Raw genomic sequence first — 13,424 nt, 5'->3', positions numbered from 1 at the left:
GGAGATTAAAGGATTTCTCAAACATGCATAAAACAATCAAAGCAACAGTCCACGTATGTTTCTTAGGGAATCACATAACATGATGTAAAAGCAACAAAAAAAAGTTGATTTTACATAAAACTGCCCCATTAAATGCACCATATAATGTTTGGACCTGTAGAAGTTTGATTTCAGCTTCAGTAATTACAGCTAGAAACCGGCGATCACAGGGCCGACGTCTGGGAGTCACAGTGAGTCAGACCTGAGCCTTCAGAGTCACATAAAGCCGGTTACAAAATCAGCCTTCTGTCACCTGAAGAACATTCCCAGGATTTAAACAAAGCCACCTCACAATTATGCACTAATTTTTGCTGGTCTACCACATAAAATTCCTATACGACATATTGAGGTTTCTGGCTTTAATGTGGAAAAAATCTAGAAAAAGAAAATCCAGGGCTGTTGATGTTTAGTTGTTCTTAATAATGACCACAGATTTCCTTTGCATTTTGGTTGAGTCAGTGGGACAGAAAAAGGCTGCAGGTTGTCTTTAATATGGGCAGAGTGGCATAGGTGGCCTAATGGCTCACTGCTGGTTTTCTGGAGACAAGAATAGCCTGCTATCAGAACGTGTGAGTGTGTTGGACAGTGGTCTGGAGGGGTGTGTGTGGGTGTGTGTGTGTGTGTGTGTGTGTGTGTGTGTGTGTGTGTGTGTGTGTGTGTGTGTAGACATTTTAGCATGAAAACAGTTCTGAAAATTTGTCTCTCACGAAAACCATATACAAAAAGTAACTTTTGGGATAAATAGATTTAATACCGACTTTATTCTCCCAAATGTAAAAAAACCAAAAACAAAAAACTTTAAAAACTGTTTATTATTTTGGATCCCCATTAGCTTTACCCAGCGACCCCTCCTTGGGTCCATCATTAAAAACACACTTCATACAATACATAGAGTATGTGACAGATTGAACATACATAGCAGGAAAAATTAATTATAGTTCATACAAAGTGTTGCTAAATTTAAAATAATATACAACAATTACGCTTTTTAATAGGTACATTGCTCCTAAACTGCTTTTCAACATTCTTTTGTAAAACTGACTTCAAGATTAAGATCGATATTAAAGGTAAATCATTATATTTTGTAATTCTTAACTTGCTTCTGTGGGCGCTACTTGAATCACGTAGATCTTCCAATAAGATTGTCTTCCTGTTTTTGAATTTAAATTCAAGATGAGAATATTTCGATTGCAGTTTCCAACCCATTAAGAATACAAAGTAACATTTTGCTCTAACTATTCAAAGTAGATGCAGTGTGTAACAATTTGCATTATGGATGCATTGACATGAAAAAATGCACCGATTTCCAATAATATTGCTGCTATGGACGCTAACCGATATTTACCGATGTAATACATTTAGCATTATGACTATTTTGACACTGCTTGCTCTTCGACACTGCAGGATTGAAATAAATATTGATGATATTGGACCAGTTTTATTTATCGTATCAATACCGATATGTTAAAAAACTGACTAATACTGGCCAATACCAATATAAGTATCAGAGAGAGGCAGGCAGAGAAGCGAAGCATCATGGAGGATGAAAGATTTCTAATAGTTTTTGTTCTGTGCCACACTCCCTGTCCAGCCAGGACTACAAACCCAGACATAATGTTGACCAAAAATCAGTATTCTCAGCTTTTTATTTGTTTTCATAACCAACTATAGTATCCTGCAGATGTTTTTTTGGTTTTTTAAAAATATATTTTACCATATCTTAGCTTCTTTTTTCTTTTACCCCTCCAACTCTCTACACATCATCTTCCATTCACAGACCGGTCGGTGTTCATGGTGGATCATACATCAAACGAGCCGCCGGTGCTCCCGTGTCTGTGAGTGTGTCAGGTCTTTATGTGTGAAAGACAGGAGGCTGAGCGCGGTGCGCCGCTGAGGGGGCGACAAGCCAAGATAAGATAGAGAGAGCGCAGCGTTTAGTAATGAGGCGGCTGGTGTGAGACCAACGGCGTCAGAGGAAAACCGCAGCCTCTGGTCTAGATGAAGGACGGCTTGATATGCAAGATGGAGCAAAAAACATGCAAACAAGAAAATACACTTGCGGTGTGTTGGGGATAGTGTGGCAAAGTTTTTTTGTTTGTTTTTTTTTCAACTTCTGTCTTAAATTAAAAGAAAAACTCTGATGATAGCCAAAATATTCCTGTGTGACCCTATTTGAGATTACACCCACGTGTTGAATCATTTACTGTGCTGCTTTGTAATTATTAAGAGAATTTAAAGAAACTTTTGAAATGTTGGTGAGATGAAATTAAACTTGAAGTAATTTAAAGGTGCAGTATGCAAAGTTTGTAAAAAAATGTTTACATGTTGTGACGGTACAATATGAGAGATAGTCTGTAAAAGAAAATCTAATTCCTTTCACCTTCTCCCAGTGCTAGCTAGGCACACCCAATCAGAGCCAGGAGGCGGGGCCTAAGCCTTGTCAGTAATGCCTGCCACTACATGGAGCTCTTTTCTACCATATGACTTCCTGCTGTCAAGCTAATGTTAGCATAGCCACCGATGATGATAGACAGTTTTCCTGCAATGATGAGTTGTTTCTGTCGCTAGCGCATTTAGCAGTGTGTTCTCGAGATTGATTGATGGCGGTAAGACCCGCCTCCTTTCTCTGATTGTTCATTTTTGGTCATAAGATGTGTTTCTTCAGACGGCAATAGCAGCACAGAGAGGAGTGTCATATTATACTGTCCATATGTGGTGATGTTTTTAGGAAGTGCATAAAAAAATGGTAATTTTTTTTTCTCTCTTTTTTTTTTTATTTAGAAAAGCTTCGTACTGCAGCTTTAAGCCAGTAAAAATCTGGTTTCAGTTTATCTTCTGTTTCAGGGTATATTCATACCAGGAAAGTCCAAAAGCAGACTTTGACATTTTTTGTTTGGTACACTTCACGTTCACATTGCACATTTTCCAAGTGAGCTCCAATTTGTAAACAAACCCAAACGGCTGACGATCATTGCTCCCATTGGACAGAATTGACAGCACACACCTGGAAGGAAAACAAACACGGACTTCCTGCGTGCTTCATAATTAATGACCTCTCACAGGAGAGCTGGGACAAAAAGAAAAATGCTGCTGTTAATCAACAATTTTTTCTGAAAAATTGGAGATAAAATCTGTATTATGAGACCAAAGCTGTACAAATAAGGAGCATCCATCTGCTCCGTGTGTCTGACAGGTTCATGTTTCATTACAACAATCCCTCTTTGCAATGTTTGCTCATTTTCCAGAGAAATCAATTTTGAAGAAATGTGTTTTGTCAGGTTTTTCATATTTCACTGAACCTTATTGTTTAGTTATCTGAGTTCCAGGTGTTTTGTAAGTGAGCTCAGTCACATGACATTATTTCCCTCCTTCATTCTTATTTGATGCATCAAACCATATCCTGCTGAGTGAAAAGTTACTACATCAGAATCAATCATGGTTTAGACGTGAATCAGTTTTTTTTAATGTACTGCATCTGTGGGAAAATATCTATATCATATAAAGTATCACCTCCCAGCCCTACTCATAATGTGAATGGGATTATATGACTCCAATAACAATATTCACCAGCAGGAGGTCACTGAAAGCTATTTTGGTTTGATCAGAGGTCAGAATTTCCCAAATGTCATAAATGTGAATGGACGGAAATGAGAATAAACCCACAGGGAAACGAGGTTGAAATATTAATATAACACCTTCCCAGAAATAAAATGCAGTAAAATCAAGTCATATTTGAGCATTCTTTTCAAATATTGATTTGAAAAGAGTCACAAACGCTTTATTACTATGAGATATTGTCAGCTCGGCAGTGCTTAATACAGTTTTTGTAATTTTGAAGCTTATTGAATATTATAAATTACACATAAAATGGCAGTAATACATTAAATAATAAATGTTCAAAATAGCGGGTAAAAGTATAAACTTATCTCCAACAACATCACATCTATGATGTCTTCCTATTTATAAGAATTGTGGCAATATACCTTTATTCTCCTCTCAGATTGTGGATTAATCAAATACATTCAAATATGTGCTTACAGTAGGTAAAAGTATTAATAATAGTAGCTCATAGTATTAACAGCAATGATGATAATATTGACGCTAATAATGCTATAATAACAAAAACATAATAATGCTTAAATACAGTTGAACAAACTTTTAAGTAGGTCTGGGTAAGTTAGTAACTTCTGGTTTAAATGTTAGGAAATCAAGAAGTGTCAAAGTAGCTAATTGTGTTACAATCCCACTAAAGTAATCAATAGTAAATAGTTACTGATCGATAATCTGGAGTCAAACAACGTGAGCTCCACCAACATCCCTGCCTGTGGCAAGAGTTTTCCTTTTCATGTTGTTTGTTTTCCAGAAAACATCAGCAGTTCAGCCGAGTTTTGAAGTTAGTGAAACCTCTCAGAAGCTCTGACCAGCTTTAGAAACCCATCTGCCCAAACGGCTCAGCCCATTCCTCTCATTAGCAGAGAGTGAGGAGAGGTTAATGAAGTTAGACAGAGAAGGAAACGTTAATGTGCAGCTATATTATTCTCATTAAAGCACCTGGATTAGCTTGGAATTGATGAATGTTAGAGTGAGGTTCCAACAAGCCGCTCCTCCCAGAAAGAAACATCCGTCACTGAGCTACAAGTGGAAGCAACGATTGAAGGCTCACATGTAGCTAAATTTGGTCTGTATTCCTTCACTATATATTATGAGAAATTGATTTTGTCATGTTGTGTTATGGTCTTTAGATTTCTCGCGTTTCCATTCGTACTCCTGATGTGTTTGCAAAATGAAAAACATACGTTTTGCATTCTACATTTGGTGATCCATGTTGGATTTTTGGACGGGTCGTGTTTGATACTGGAACTCCTGGATGGTGTTTGTGGTTTAACTTTCCATAAATGTTTAGTTAGAAACTTGGTAGACCATTCGCCACAAGTTACTTAAATAAGTTGACATGTTAATACGATTTATGCCTGTTGATGCATTTTTGGTACATACCAAGAATAATTTTGAAGGCACTTTTCTGCAATAGTGGTCAGAGTCACAGTGGATATTTAGGTCCTCCCTGCCCCCCAAAAAAGGTATTTAATAGTTCAATCACCAGATTACCCTAATATGTATTAATACACACTGTGGAAACCATCTTAGCACTGCTGCAAAAGCAAACATCTAGTTTTTCGTATTTCTGCTTGTGGGGGTGCAGCCAATCAAAACCAAGGAAAATCAATGGGTAGAGTTTCCATAGGTTTTTCTATCCTACACTATGTACCCAAGTCTTTCCTAGAACCTCGAGTTGAAGTACCATAATAAATGGCTACGTTTTTATCTGTTACATGTTCTACATTCAAATAAACTATCTGTACTTAACTTAGTCTGATAACACATAATCTGTTTAAATTGTGTCTTTCCTTACCTCCTCTGTTGACTCAAAAGCAAACTTGACTAAATGTGAAGACGAGAATTTTATTTTGTGAAACATAAAGCTATGAAATATGTGTATCACCTTATTATGCGGCCTGGTTTTGCATAGTGCCTACGTACTGGGTCTAAAATTTTATACTTTCAGACATGGTGAGGATTCATTTCCTTGCAATCAACTTTCTTTAATTAGTGATTTCTGGAGGCCTAAAGAAATACAACATCAAAAATTTGCAACGCAATTATAGAAAAACACTGAGCACAACTGCTGCTGACTTGTTTCCCAGCTGGCATTTCATACAGTGTAGAGTAATTTGCTTCTTTTATTACAAGGCCACAACAAAAGGTTTACATTTGCATACAAAGAAGTGCTCATTAAGTCCAGTGCTGGTGATTAAGTGAATAAAAAGCAGAAACAGCTGTTTTTTTTAGCAGGAGCTAATAAACGCCGTTACGATAACCATCCAGCACAGATGCAGCCTATAATCTGTCACGATGCCGTTTCAGTCAGTTTCCCCGCAGCAGGTTGTTGGTGGTGTGTGACACTCCACAGAATATCACCACTAAGGCTGGAGGTGTCGATTTAAATATCAATTCTGTCAATACCCAGGTGAGTACTGGTATAAGATCGCTACAAGCTTGAAAAGATCGATCATTTTTTACAGTTTCTCTCTCCGTTATGCCCAGCAAATAACTTTAGTTTCTTCAGAGTTCATGCCAGGTGACATGAATTCAAAGGTCAAATATTAAGAGCTTATATGTTCAGTTTGAGAACAGGATTTCATAACTTAGTAATGTTTTGAACTCAAAATGTCTGCTGCCTTTATTCCCCCGTTAACCACAGTTATCTATTCAGGCAGCTGATAAGAAAATCTTACTGAAACTCCAAAACATACACTTATGTAAAGGTGTATAATTATCATATTCAAATTAAAATATGAAAATGACTGAATATTAACCCTTGAAGTAAAAGCAGTATTCCTATTTAGGTTACATACCTAACTGTTCCAAATTTATCCAAATAAAACAATTGTGTGTAATAGACACATTGCATGCCACCGCAGTGGAACAATCCTGTTCACAAAATAAAACTTGGAGACGAAGGTGTCATTAATGTAGTGCCGTGCGCCACAGCAACGGGAAAATAACACAGAAAAACCATTAAGGATCAACTCAAAACCACTCATATTCCTCCATTTTCTCACTGTCGCCATGGCAATGGACTGACAACAGCTCCGCTAGTACATCAGGATTCAGCACACAAACATTTCTCACACAAAGAAGAGTACATTCAGTTTGCTGTAGTATCATGTGTTCAGGCTCGATGTGTATTTTGTGGTTATTAATAAGTGATCGTCTGAACACAGCTGTGGTCAATTAGCTCATTTAAACTCCTGCTTTACTGCTGATCTGTCAGAGAGTCGGTGTGCGTGTCGCATTTTTTCTGTTTTAACTGAACCAAAACACTGAATCCTGCAGCATATCTACATGTTAAGATAGTCAATGTCAAGCTAGCATAACTAACCTACTTCCCTCTCCCTCGCTATTTTTTTAAATATTTTATTAAAACTTTTAACTGACCTGTGAAATGTGACACCCTGGGACCTTGCCATCTAAAGCTGACAATTAGTAGCAAAATGCTGCATCCTTTTTTCTTTTATATATCTCGCTACGTTTAAGATTTAGCGCATTATGTTGACAACTTGACAGCTAAAACCAATGGCAGTCCTCGTCAGTAGTAGCAGTATTTTGGTTCTCCAGCAGGACGCTGCAGGCCGGGATCCAGAGCATCACGTTGCAATGAGTCTGTAAAACCTAACGAGGAAATTATTTCTATTCTGGTGCATTGTTTTCTGTTGTTTTTTTTTTTAAAAAATCTAAAATCTTTGTCTTGTATTTTATCACAATCAACTAACTTAAATCAAGTGACCAAATTATTCACTTATATAAATATTTCAAAAGGTATCTGTATTGTTGATACTAGCACTGTATTTACTTGCTATTGCACTGATACCAAAATGTCCAGTAACACACACCCCTAACATTTCTATGTCATATCACCATCTTCGCTAGAAAATAGGTTTGTCTAAGGGTGAAGAAATTAAAGATTTAAAGTTTTGTTTTAGACAGTTCAGTTGTATTTGATTCTCCCTCTTCAAGTTAAAAATAAAAGTTTCTGGGGAGCGCAGCTCCATGAAATAAACAGATGGAGCCTGGCTGACAGTGGCGACGGCACGCAGAATATTTCATCTTTTTATTATTATTATTTTTTTGCCATCACATATTACATTTTGGTCTCTCTGCTTCGCATTCTCGTTCTATTATTGAGCTGCCAATAATCAAAAGCACGAAACGGTGGCTGGCGTATCGGCGCCGTCCTGAACCGTGTCATCTGCTGTCCCACTGTTCATGTGGGCCGAATGAGATTTCAATCAGAATTCAAGCTGACGTCTGAATTCCCATTTATCATCATGAAGCGAGTGCTGGCACAGCTAATCTTTATTTTCACTTCTGTCCTTCCTGTTGTGTGTGTGTGTGGATGTGTGTGTGCGTGTGTGTGCGTGTGTGTACACGCTTCTGTTTGGAGAAGGAGAACATCAGAGTTAGTTTACATGGGTGAATATTAAACTGTGTTTGCGACGGCTAGTGCCTCCGAAGCGTTGATGTTCTTGGGTACTGGTTAAACTCAATAAAGTTTGAGAAAATTTTACTTTTTTCAGCTAAAAAAACCAATAATATATCACAGCGTCTTCCAAACTTTACTTTGTCATCACTCTTTTTTTGGCCATATTTGTGTTGGTTGTAAAATTGAAACCACTGCACACTCGTATTTTTCTTTACAAATGGCAGCGTGCCACTTTTTATGCTTTTCAAACTTTGCTTTATCCTCTTTGCAGAACTCCTCCTACAGCGTAGCACACAAACCACATCATTACTTTTTATTTTTTTATTTTCAATCTGTGCTGCCAAATAGAGCATCTCTCTAAGCTCAGGCAGCTTTCTCTCTTTTTAAATTGTCTTTGTTCAAATTATTTCAATTTGTGTGACCTTTATTTAACCCAGTATCATGCCATTAAAGCTGCAGTATGTAACTTTTACAAAAAGAAGTTTTTGTGTGTGTATGTGTGTGTTTGTTTTACATATATTTACCTAATGTTGTGACAGTATAAGATAGATAATCTGTGGAAAGAGTGGAGCTCCTCTTCCTTCTCCCAGTGCTAACTGTAGAAATACGACACTCAGTCAGAATCAACCAATCAGAGCCAGGAGGAGGGTCTTAGCGCTGTCAGTCACTCCCATGCTCACCTCCTCCCACTTGCTCCTTGCTAAGCTATAGTTCATCACAACACAGCCTGCCTTTAATGCTAATGCTAGTTAGCATGGCCACTGTTGATAGCGGATAAACGATTCTCTTGTAACAGTAAGTTCATTTTTGTCCTCCATTAGCTCATTTAGCAGCGTACTTTCGATTGGACTTTCCAGAATTTGGAAAGTTTTAAACTTGGCGGCTGAAACGTGATATCCTACCTAATACTGCGTCCAAGAACTGATATTGAAAAATCAATTGCGATTTGATGCATTGTGCAGCTCCATTTGAAATGAATGAACACTAACACTCTTTTCTTTGCTCCACTTCCAGGAGCCAGTGGCGAATAGGGAGATGAAGACGTTATCTCTCCTCTCCCTTCTCCTCCTCTTTGCCTCGGGAGCCTGTGACGATGTCAAGTACATCACCAAGAGAAATTCAGGTAGGATTAAAAAAGAATGAAAGCTCTAGTCCTTCTGATCCCTTTCCCCTAAAAACTTGGGCTTCTCTTCTCTCCCTGAAATTTCTCCATCCGCCTTTCATTTCTCACCGATTCTCCGTTTGTCCTCAAACGCCCCGCGGCCGTCTGTCGACGTTTGCTGCCTCGTCATCCTTTCTCATTCAAACTCTTCAGCCTTTCTGTATCGAATAAATACCACATCTATCTTTCCCCTGTAATTTTCCCCGCTCTTGTGCTTTCCGGCGGCTCCCGAAGCGCTTAACTCGATTTAGTGGTTATCTGCTACTTGTTTGCTCTAGCTGGCTTCGCCTTTCCCCCGCTATCGCCACTTCAGATAACGTTCCACTTCCTAAACCGTATGTGGGAGCCCGGGCGGGTTTGTGTCCGCTCGTCCTTTTCTGCCTTGGGGGCGAGCGTGTGTCGCCGGTTTTGAGCGCTGCTGTCGTCGTTGCTTCGGTTCTGCTCCTTTGTGTGTGTGCGAGCCGGCTGATGACAGATCTGCTGATGATCTGTTATTCAGAATCGACGTGTTTCATCTGCCTGATTGGCCTGATGGTGGGAGACTTTGATTGGGGCATCGACGTACCGCACGGAGTTCCAAAGCGCCGTGTTGCACTGGATGGGGGATAAGGAGCGTTGCCAATGCATTCACAACTTTTCGTGATCCCATTGTTTTTCTTGGGAACAATTAAATAACTTTTTTTTTTTTTTTTAAGTCAGTGGATCAGTAACATCAAACTGTGCCAACGGCATCTGTAATTTTCTTCTTCCGCTCCCTCTTCCAACTCCTGCAGACGACGCTGAACACTGAAAATGACTTAGCAGGTTTTAGCAAACTTGTTCATCGAATTAAAGCAATCCAGTTGGAACAGATTCTGCTGTAATCTAATCATATCGCACGGTTTTTGTTGATAATAAGTTAAGAGGATTTAACAGGAAACTTGCCTTCTAAACCTTTGATTGTGGTCTTGATCCTTTTCACGCTAGAGTTGGTGTTTGTCTTAAGATTCAAAGAAAATTACAAAGTGCCCCTAATTTCATAGATTCATTCATGTTTAGTGAGATTTTGCTTTCATTTGAGGGGTTTGGATTATTGCTAATCATGTTTAAAGAAAGAAGCAGTACTTGCCATGCAGACTAAACCTCTGGCTCAATGTCATCACAAACAAGGAACAGCCAATGGACTTTCAAATATACAATTTACATTTTAGGAATAAAAAACACCATCAAAAAACTCTTGAGATGATTTGTGTTTTCTACATGTGTGTAGAAAGTTTGAAGTCAAACCAGCTAATCTGTAGCTTCTCATGAAAACTGCAAAGCGAGAAAAACAGTTTGACTGGAAGAAACTTGTCAACTAACCTGCAATGCCTTCACACTCTATGAAGGACTACTATATTTCTTCAATCAGTTTCTATTTCCGAGGAATCGGATACCCCTACTGTGATGACGCTGCTCTTTCTGTGATTCACAAACTGTGTCATTTATCGCAAAGCACCAGCAACAGCAAATTCAGCCCAGCAGAGAGGTGAAAACACGAAGAGGCTTTAAGGAAAGATGGAGGAGCCATGAGATTATTAAACATTAAATCCATGCTACAGACCGGCTCAGGAAAACAATTCTTCTAACTTCATCGATTTACGTTTACTTTAGATTAGGAATGCGTCGGTTGAAAATGATCACGATCTAATAACCTTGAGGGTAGCCGCGCGGCTCAGTGATGGAGCAGGCAGCGTCTGCTGAGGCTACGGTCTTGGACGCAGCTCTCCTGGGTTCAATGCCCAGCCCTGGGCTATTTACTGCATGTCTTCCTCTTCTTTCTCTACATAGCTCCTCTCCAGCTACCAATGTGGACATGCCATCAGTGCCAAAAAAACCCATAAAAATGTTAGATTATATGCATAAATAATAACTGAGTAGAATTTTCAGGGCGTCACTGAATTTAAACAAAGCTTTGACTTTATGACTCTGACTTTATGTAATTTAATTTAAATGTCATTTATTTAGTTTAAAATAGAAAAGTAACAACTGCTCCTCAAAATGTATCCATTCTTATAGTCATCATGTTTTGACCTTATACATGGTTTTACAAATTTGTATATGTTAATTTAATCAAAAATGTTGGTATTTTTTTGCTTTTTGGTCTGTAAAAAGGAACATAAGCTGACATTATCTACTGGTTAATCAAGCTAACTACTATAGCAGCCGCCACCTTTAGCTTGCTAGCAATAGCTTTAAAACTGTGCTATCTTAAAACAAATGATCGGTGCTCCATTAGTGTCCATGCCACGGACTGTCTGTACTTGTAGCAACCAGAAATACTTTTTTGAAAGCATTGAATTTGTTTTTTAAGCAACATAAAAGTACAGGAAGCTTTTATTAGCTAGCTAGCAACATTGGAATTGGAATGGAATTTACTGGTCAATCGAGCTAGCTGCTGTAGCGGCTATACCACCTGTCGCTTGCTAACTACAGCTTTAAAACAGTGCGATCTTGAAATAAATGACTGGTGCTCCATCAGTATCCATGCCTAAGGCTTCTAGCAACAGGAAATATTTTTTGAAAGCAATAATTTTGTTTTACAAGGAATGTAAAAAGCACAGGAAGCTTTTATTAGCTAGCTAGCAACAGCTGGGCGAGTCGCTGGGCTGTGTTAGCGCCATACAGCTGATAAAGGAAACATCACTCAAGTATTTACTCCAAGATCTCATTACTTTCCTCCAAAGGAATATTACAATGAGAATCTTTCCTGGATTATCATACCCTGATACCAGTAACTGCCTTTTTTGTTACTGTATGATTTAAGCTTCAAGCTGCATTTTAAACTCTTATTTAGGTAAAAAAAAACAAAAAAACAAACGTATATATATATAATTTTATTTTTAGACATAATTTTCCACTAAATGAATTTATTCCCAAAGCTCCGTTTGATCTTATCTTAGCATTAACTTTAACATGTATTTCACCTTTACTTCTTATACAATTAGGCTCATTTGAGCTCTATGATGTCATTTTCAAGACAGGACTGTTCAAAAACACTTTTCCTTGTTAAACTGTTGTGATAAGAAGCTTAAATGATCTACTTGAGGCTTTACAATCTTTAAGGTTTTAATAGGCTATCTCTGACCTTCTTCATGAGCACTTTGACGTTTAATGCAAACTTCACACTCCTTTACTAGGTAGCAACAGCTACAAGAGGACAGCTCTTGTTAAAAATATGGATTAGATTTTAAGGCAAACCCGCAGGATGTTTCAGCTGAATGTTTGATAAGACTTACAATTTTACAGCTATATTCCTTTTGTAAATGTAACAAATCATTGCATCATTATAGTCTATTTGGACTTTAGGAATTGAAGGAAAGATTGATTCCTTCCACTCTTCTTTTGCTACAGTGTTGGTGTTTTTTCGGATTTTCTCGCCCCTCTCTCCTTCCTGCAGGTCTCTGGCTCGCTCTCCTGTCATTGTGCTCCCTGTGTGGGTGAGCTGGTGGGCGTTCTTGTTTGCTGTTTTCTGCACCGCGGCGCGCTTACGACTGCAGGCACGGCTCTACGTGTGAAGTGCCCGCTTCTCGCCACCCCGACTCGCAAGGATGTGCATATGTATACATCCTGGTTCTAAGAGTATATTTGAGCAAGCTGCCTGAGTGTGCTGCCGTGTCTGCTTTCTTGATATGTGTGCGTGTGTGTGTGTGTGTGTGTGTGTGTGCGTGTGCGGGATGTGTGGGAGAGGTGTGTACTCGGCAATTATGTGATCAGAGCAGAGCCAAGCGGACATTTATGTGGGCGAGCCAAAGATAGGCTGTTGGATCTGTTCTGTCTTCCTCTACTTGTATTCGTGTGTGTGTGTGTGTGTGTGTGTGTGTGTAGGGCATGGGACTCCATATGGATAGGAACTACCATTTGCTCATGTCGGTCTCCCTGCTGTGCTGCATTGCTTTGATGCAGCACCTGCTGCAGTAAAAGCTGGCAAATTGTGATAAGGTGGCGCAGAGCAGGGTGGTGCTGCGTGGTCAGAAACTCTGAAGCCACGTTTGGACAGATTAAGGCCGTCTGGAGCTTATATAGTTGTTCTGTAGGAAGGAAATCTGGGAATACAGTATTGTGTGACCTCTACCTGACCCCAGCCACACAAACCCTTTGGCTAGAGACGCTGCAGGTCAAAGGGAAGTCGATTTCAGATTGGCACGTTTTCCGGTGAAGCAA

The 13,424-nt window shown here is 39.0% G+C and overlaps 1 protein-coding gene across 4 annotated transcripts in view; it reads left to right on the top strand.

The window, feature by feature from the left end:
• LOC102222637 (X-linked interleukin-1 receptor accessory protein-like 2) overlaps nucleotides 1-13,424 on the top strand; it is a 392,716-nt gene that overhangs the window by 60,513 nt on the left and 318,779 nt on the right. For all 4 annotated transcript variants that reach the window (XM_023328865.1, XM_005807613.2, XM_023328864.1 and 1 more), the window contains exon 2: nucleotides 9,095-9,203. In XM_023328865.1, the coding sequence (XP_023184633.1) occupies nucleotides 9,116-9,203 (88 nt within the window). In that variant the 5' untranslated portion in view covers nucleotides 9,095-9,115. The remainder of the gene's footprint in view (nucleotides 1-9,094; nucleotides 9,204-13,424) is intronic.

The sequence above is a fragment of the Xiphophorus maculatus genome, chromosome 23 (assembly GCF_002775205.1).
Source record: "Xiphophorus maculatus strain JP 163 A chromosome 23, X_maculatus-5.0-male, whole genome shotgun sequence".
Classification (NCBI taxonomy): domain Eukaryota; kingdom Metazoa; phylum Chordata; class Actinopteri; order Cyprinodontiformes; family Poeciliidae; genus Xiphophorus; species Xiphophorus maculatus.
The sequence above is the reverse complement of the archived record's forward strand: the minus strand, read 5'-3'. Positions and strand labels throughout refer to the sequence as shown.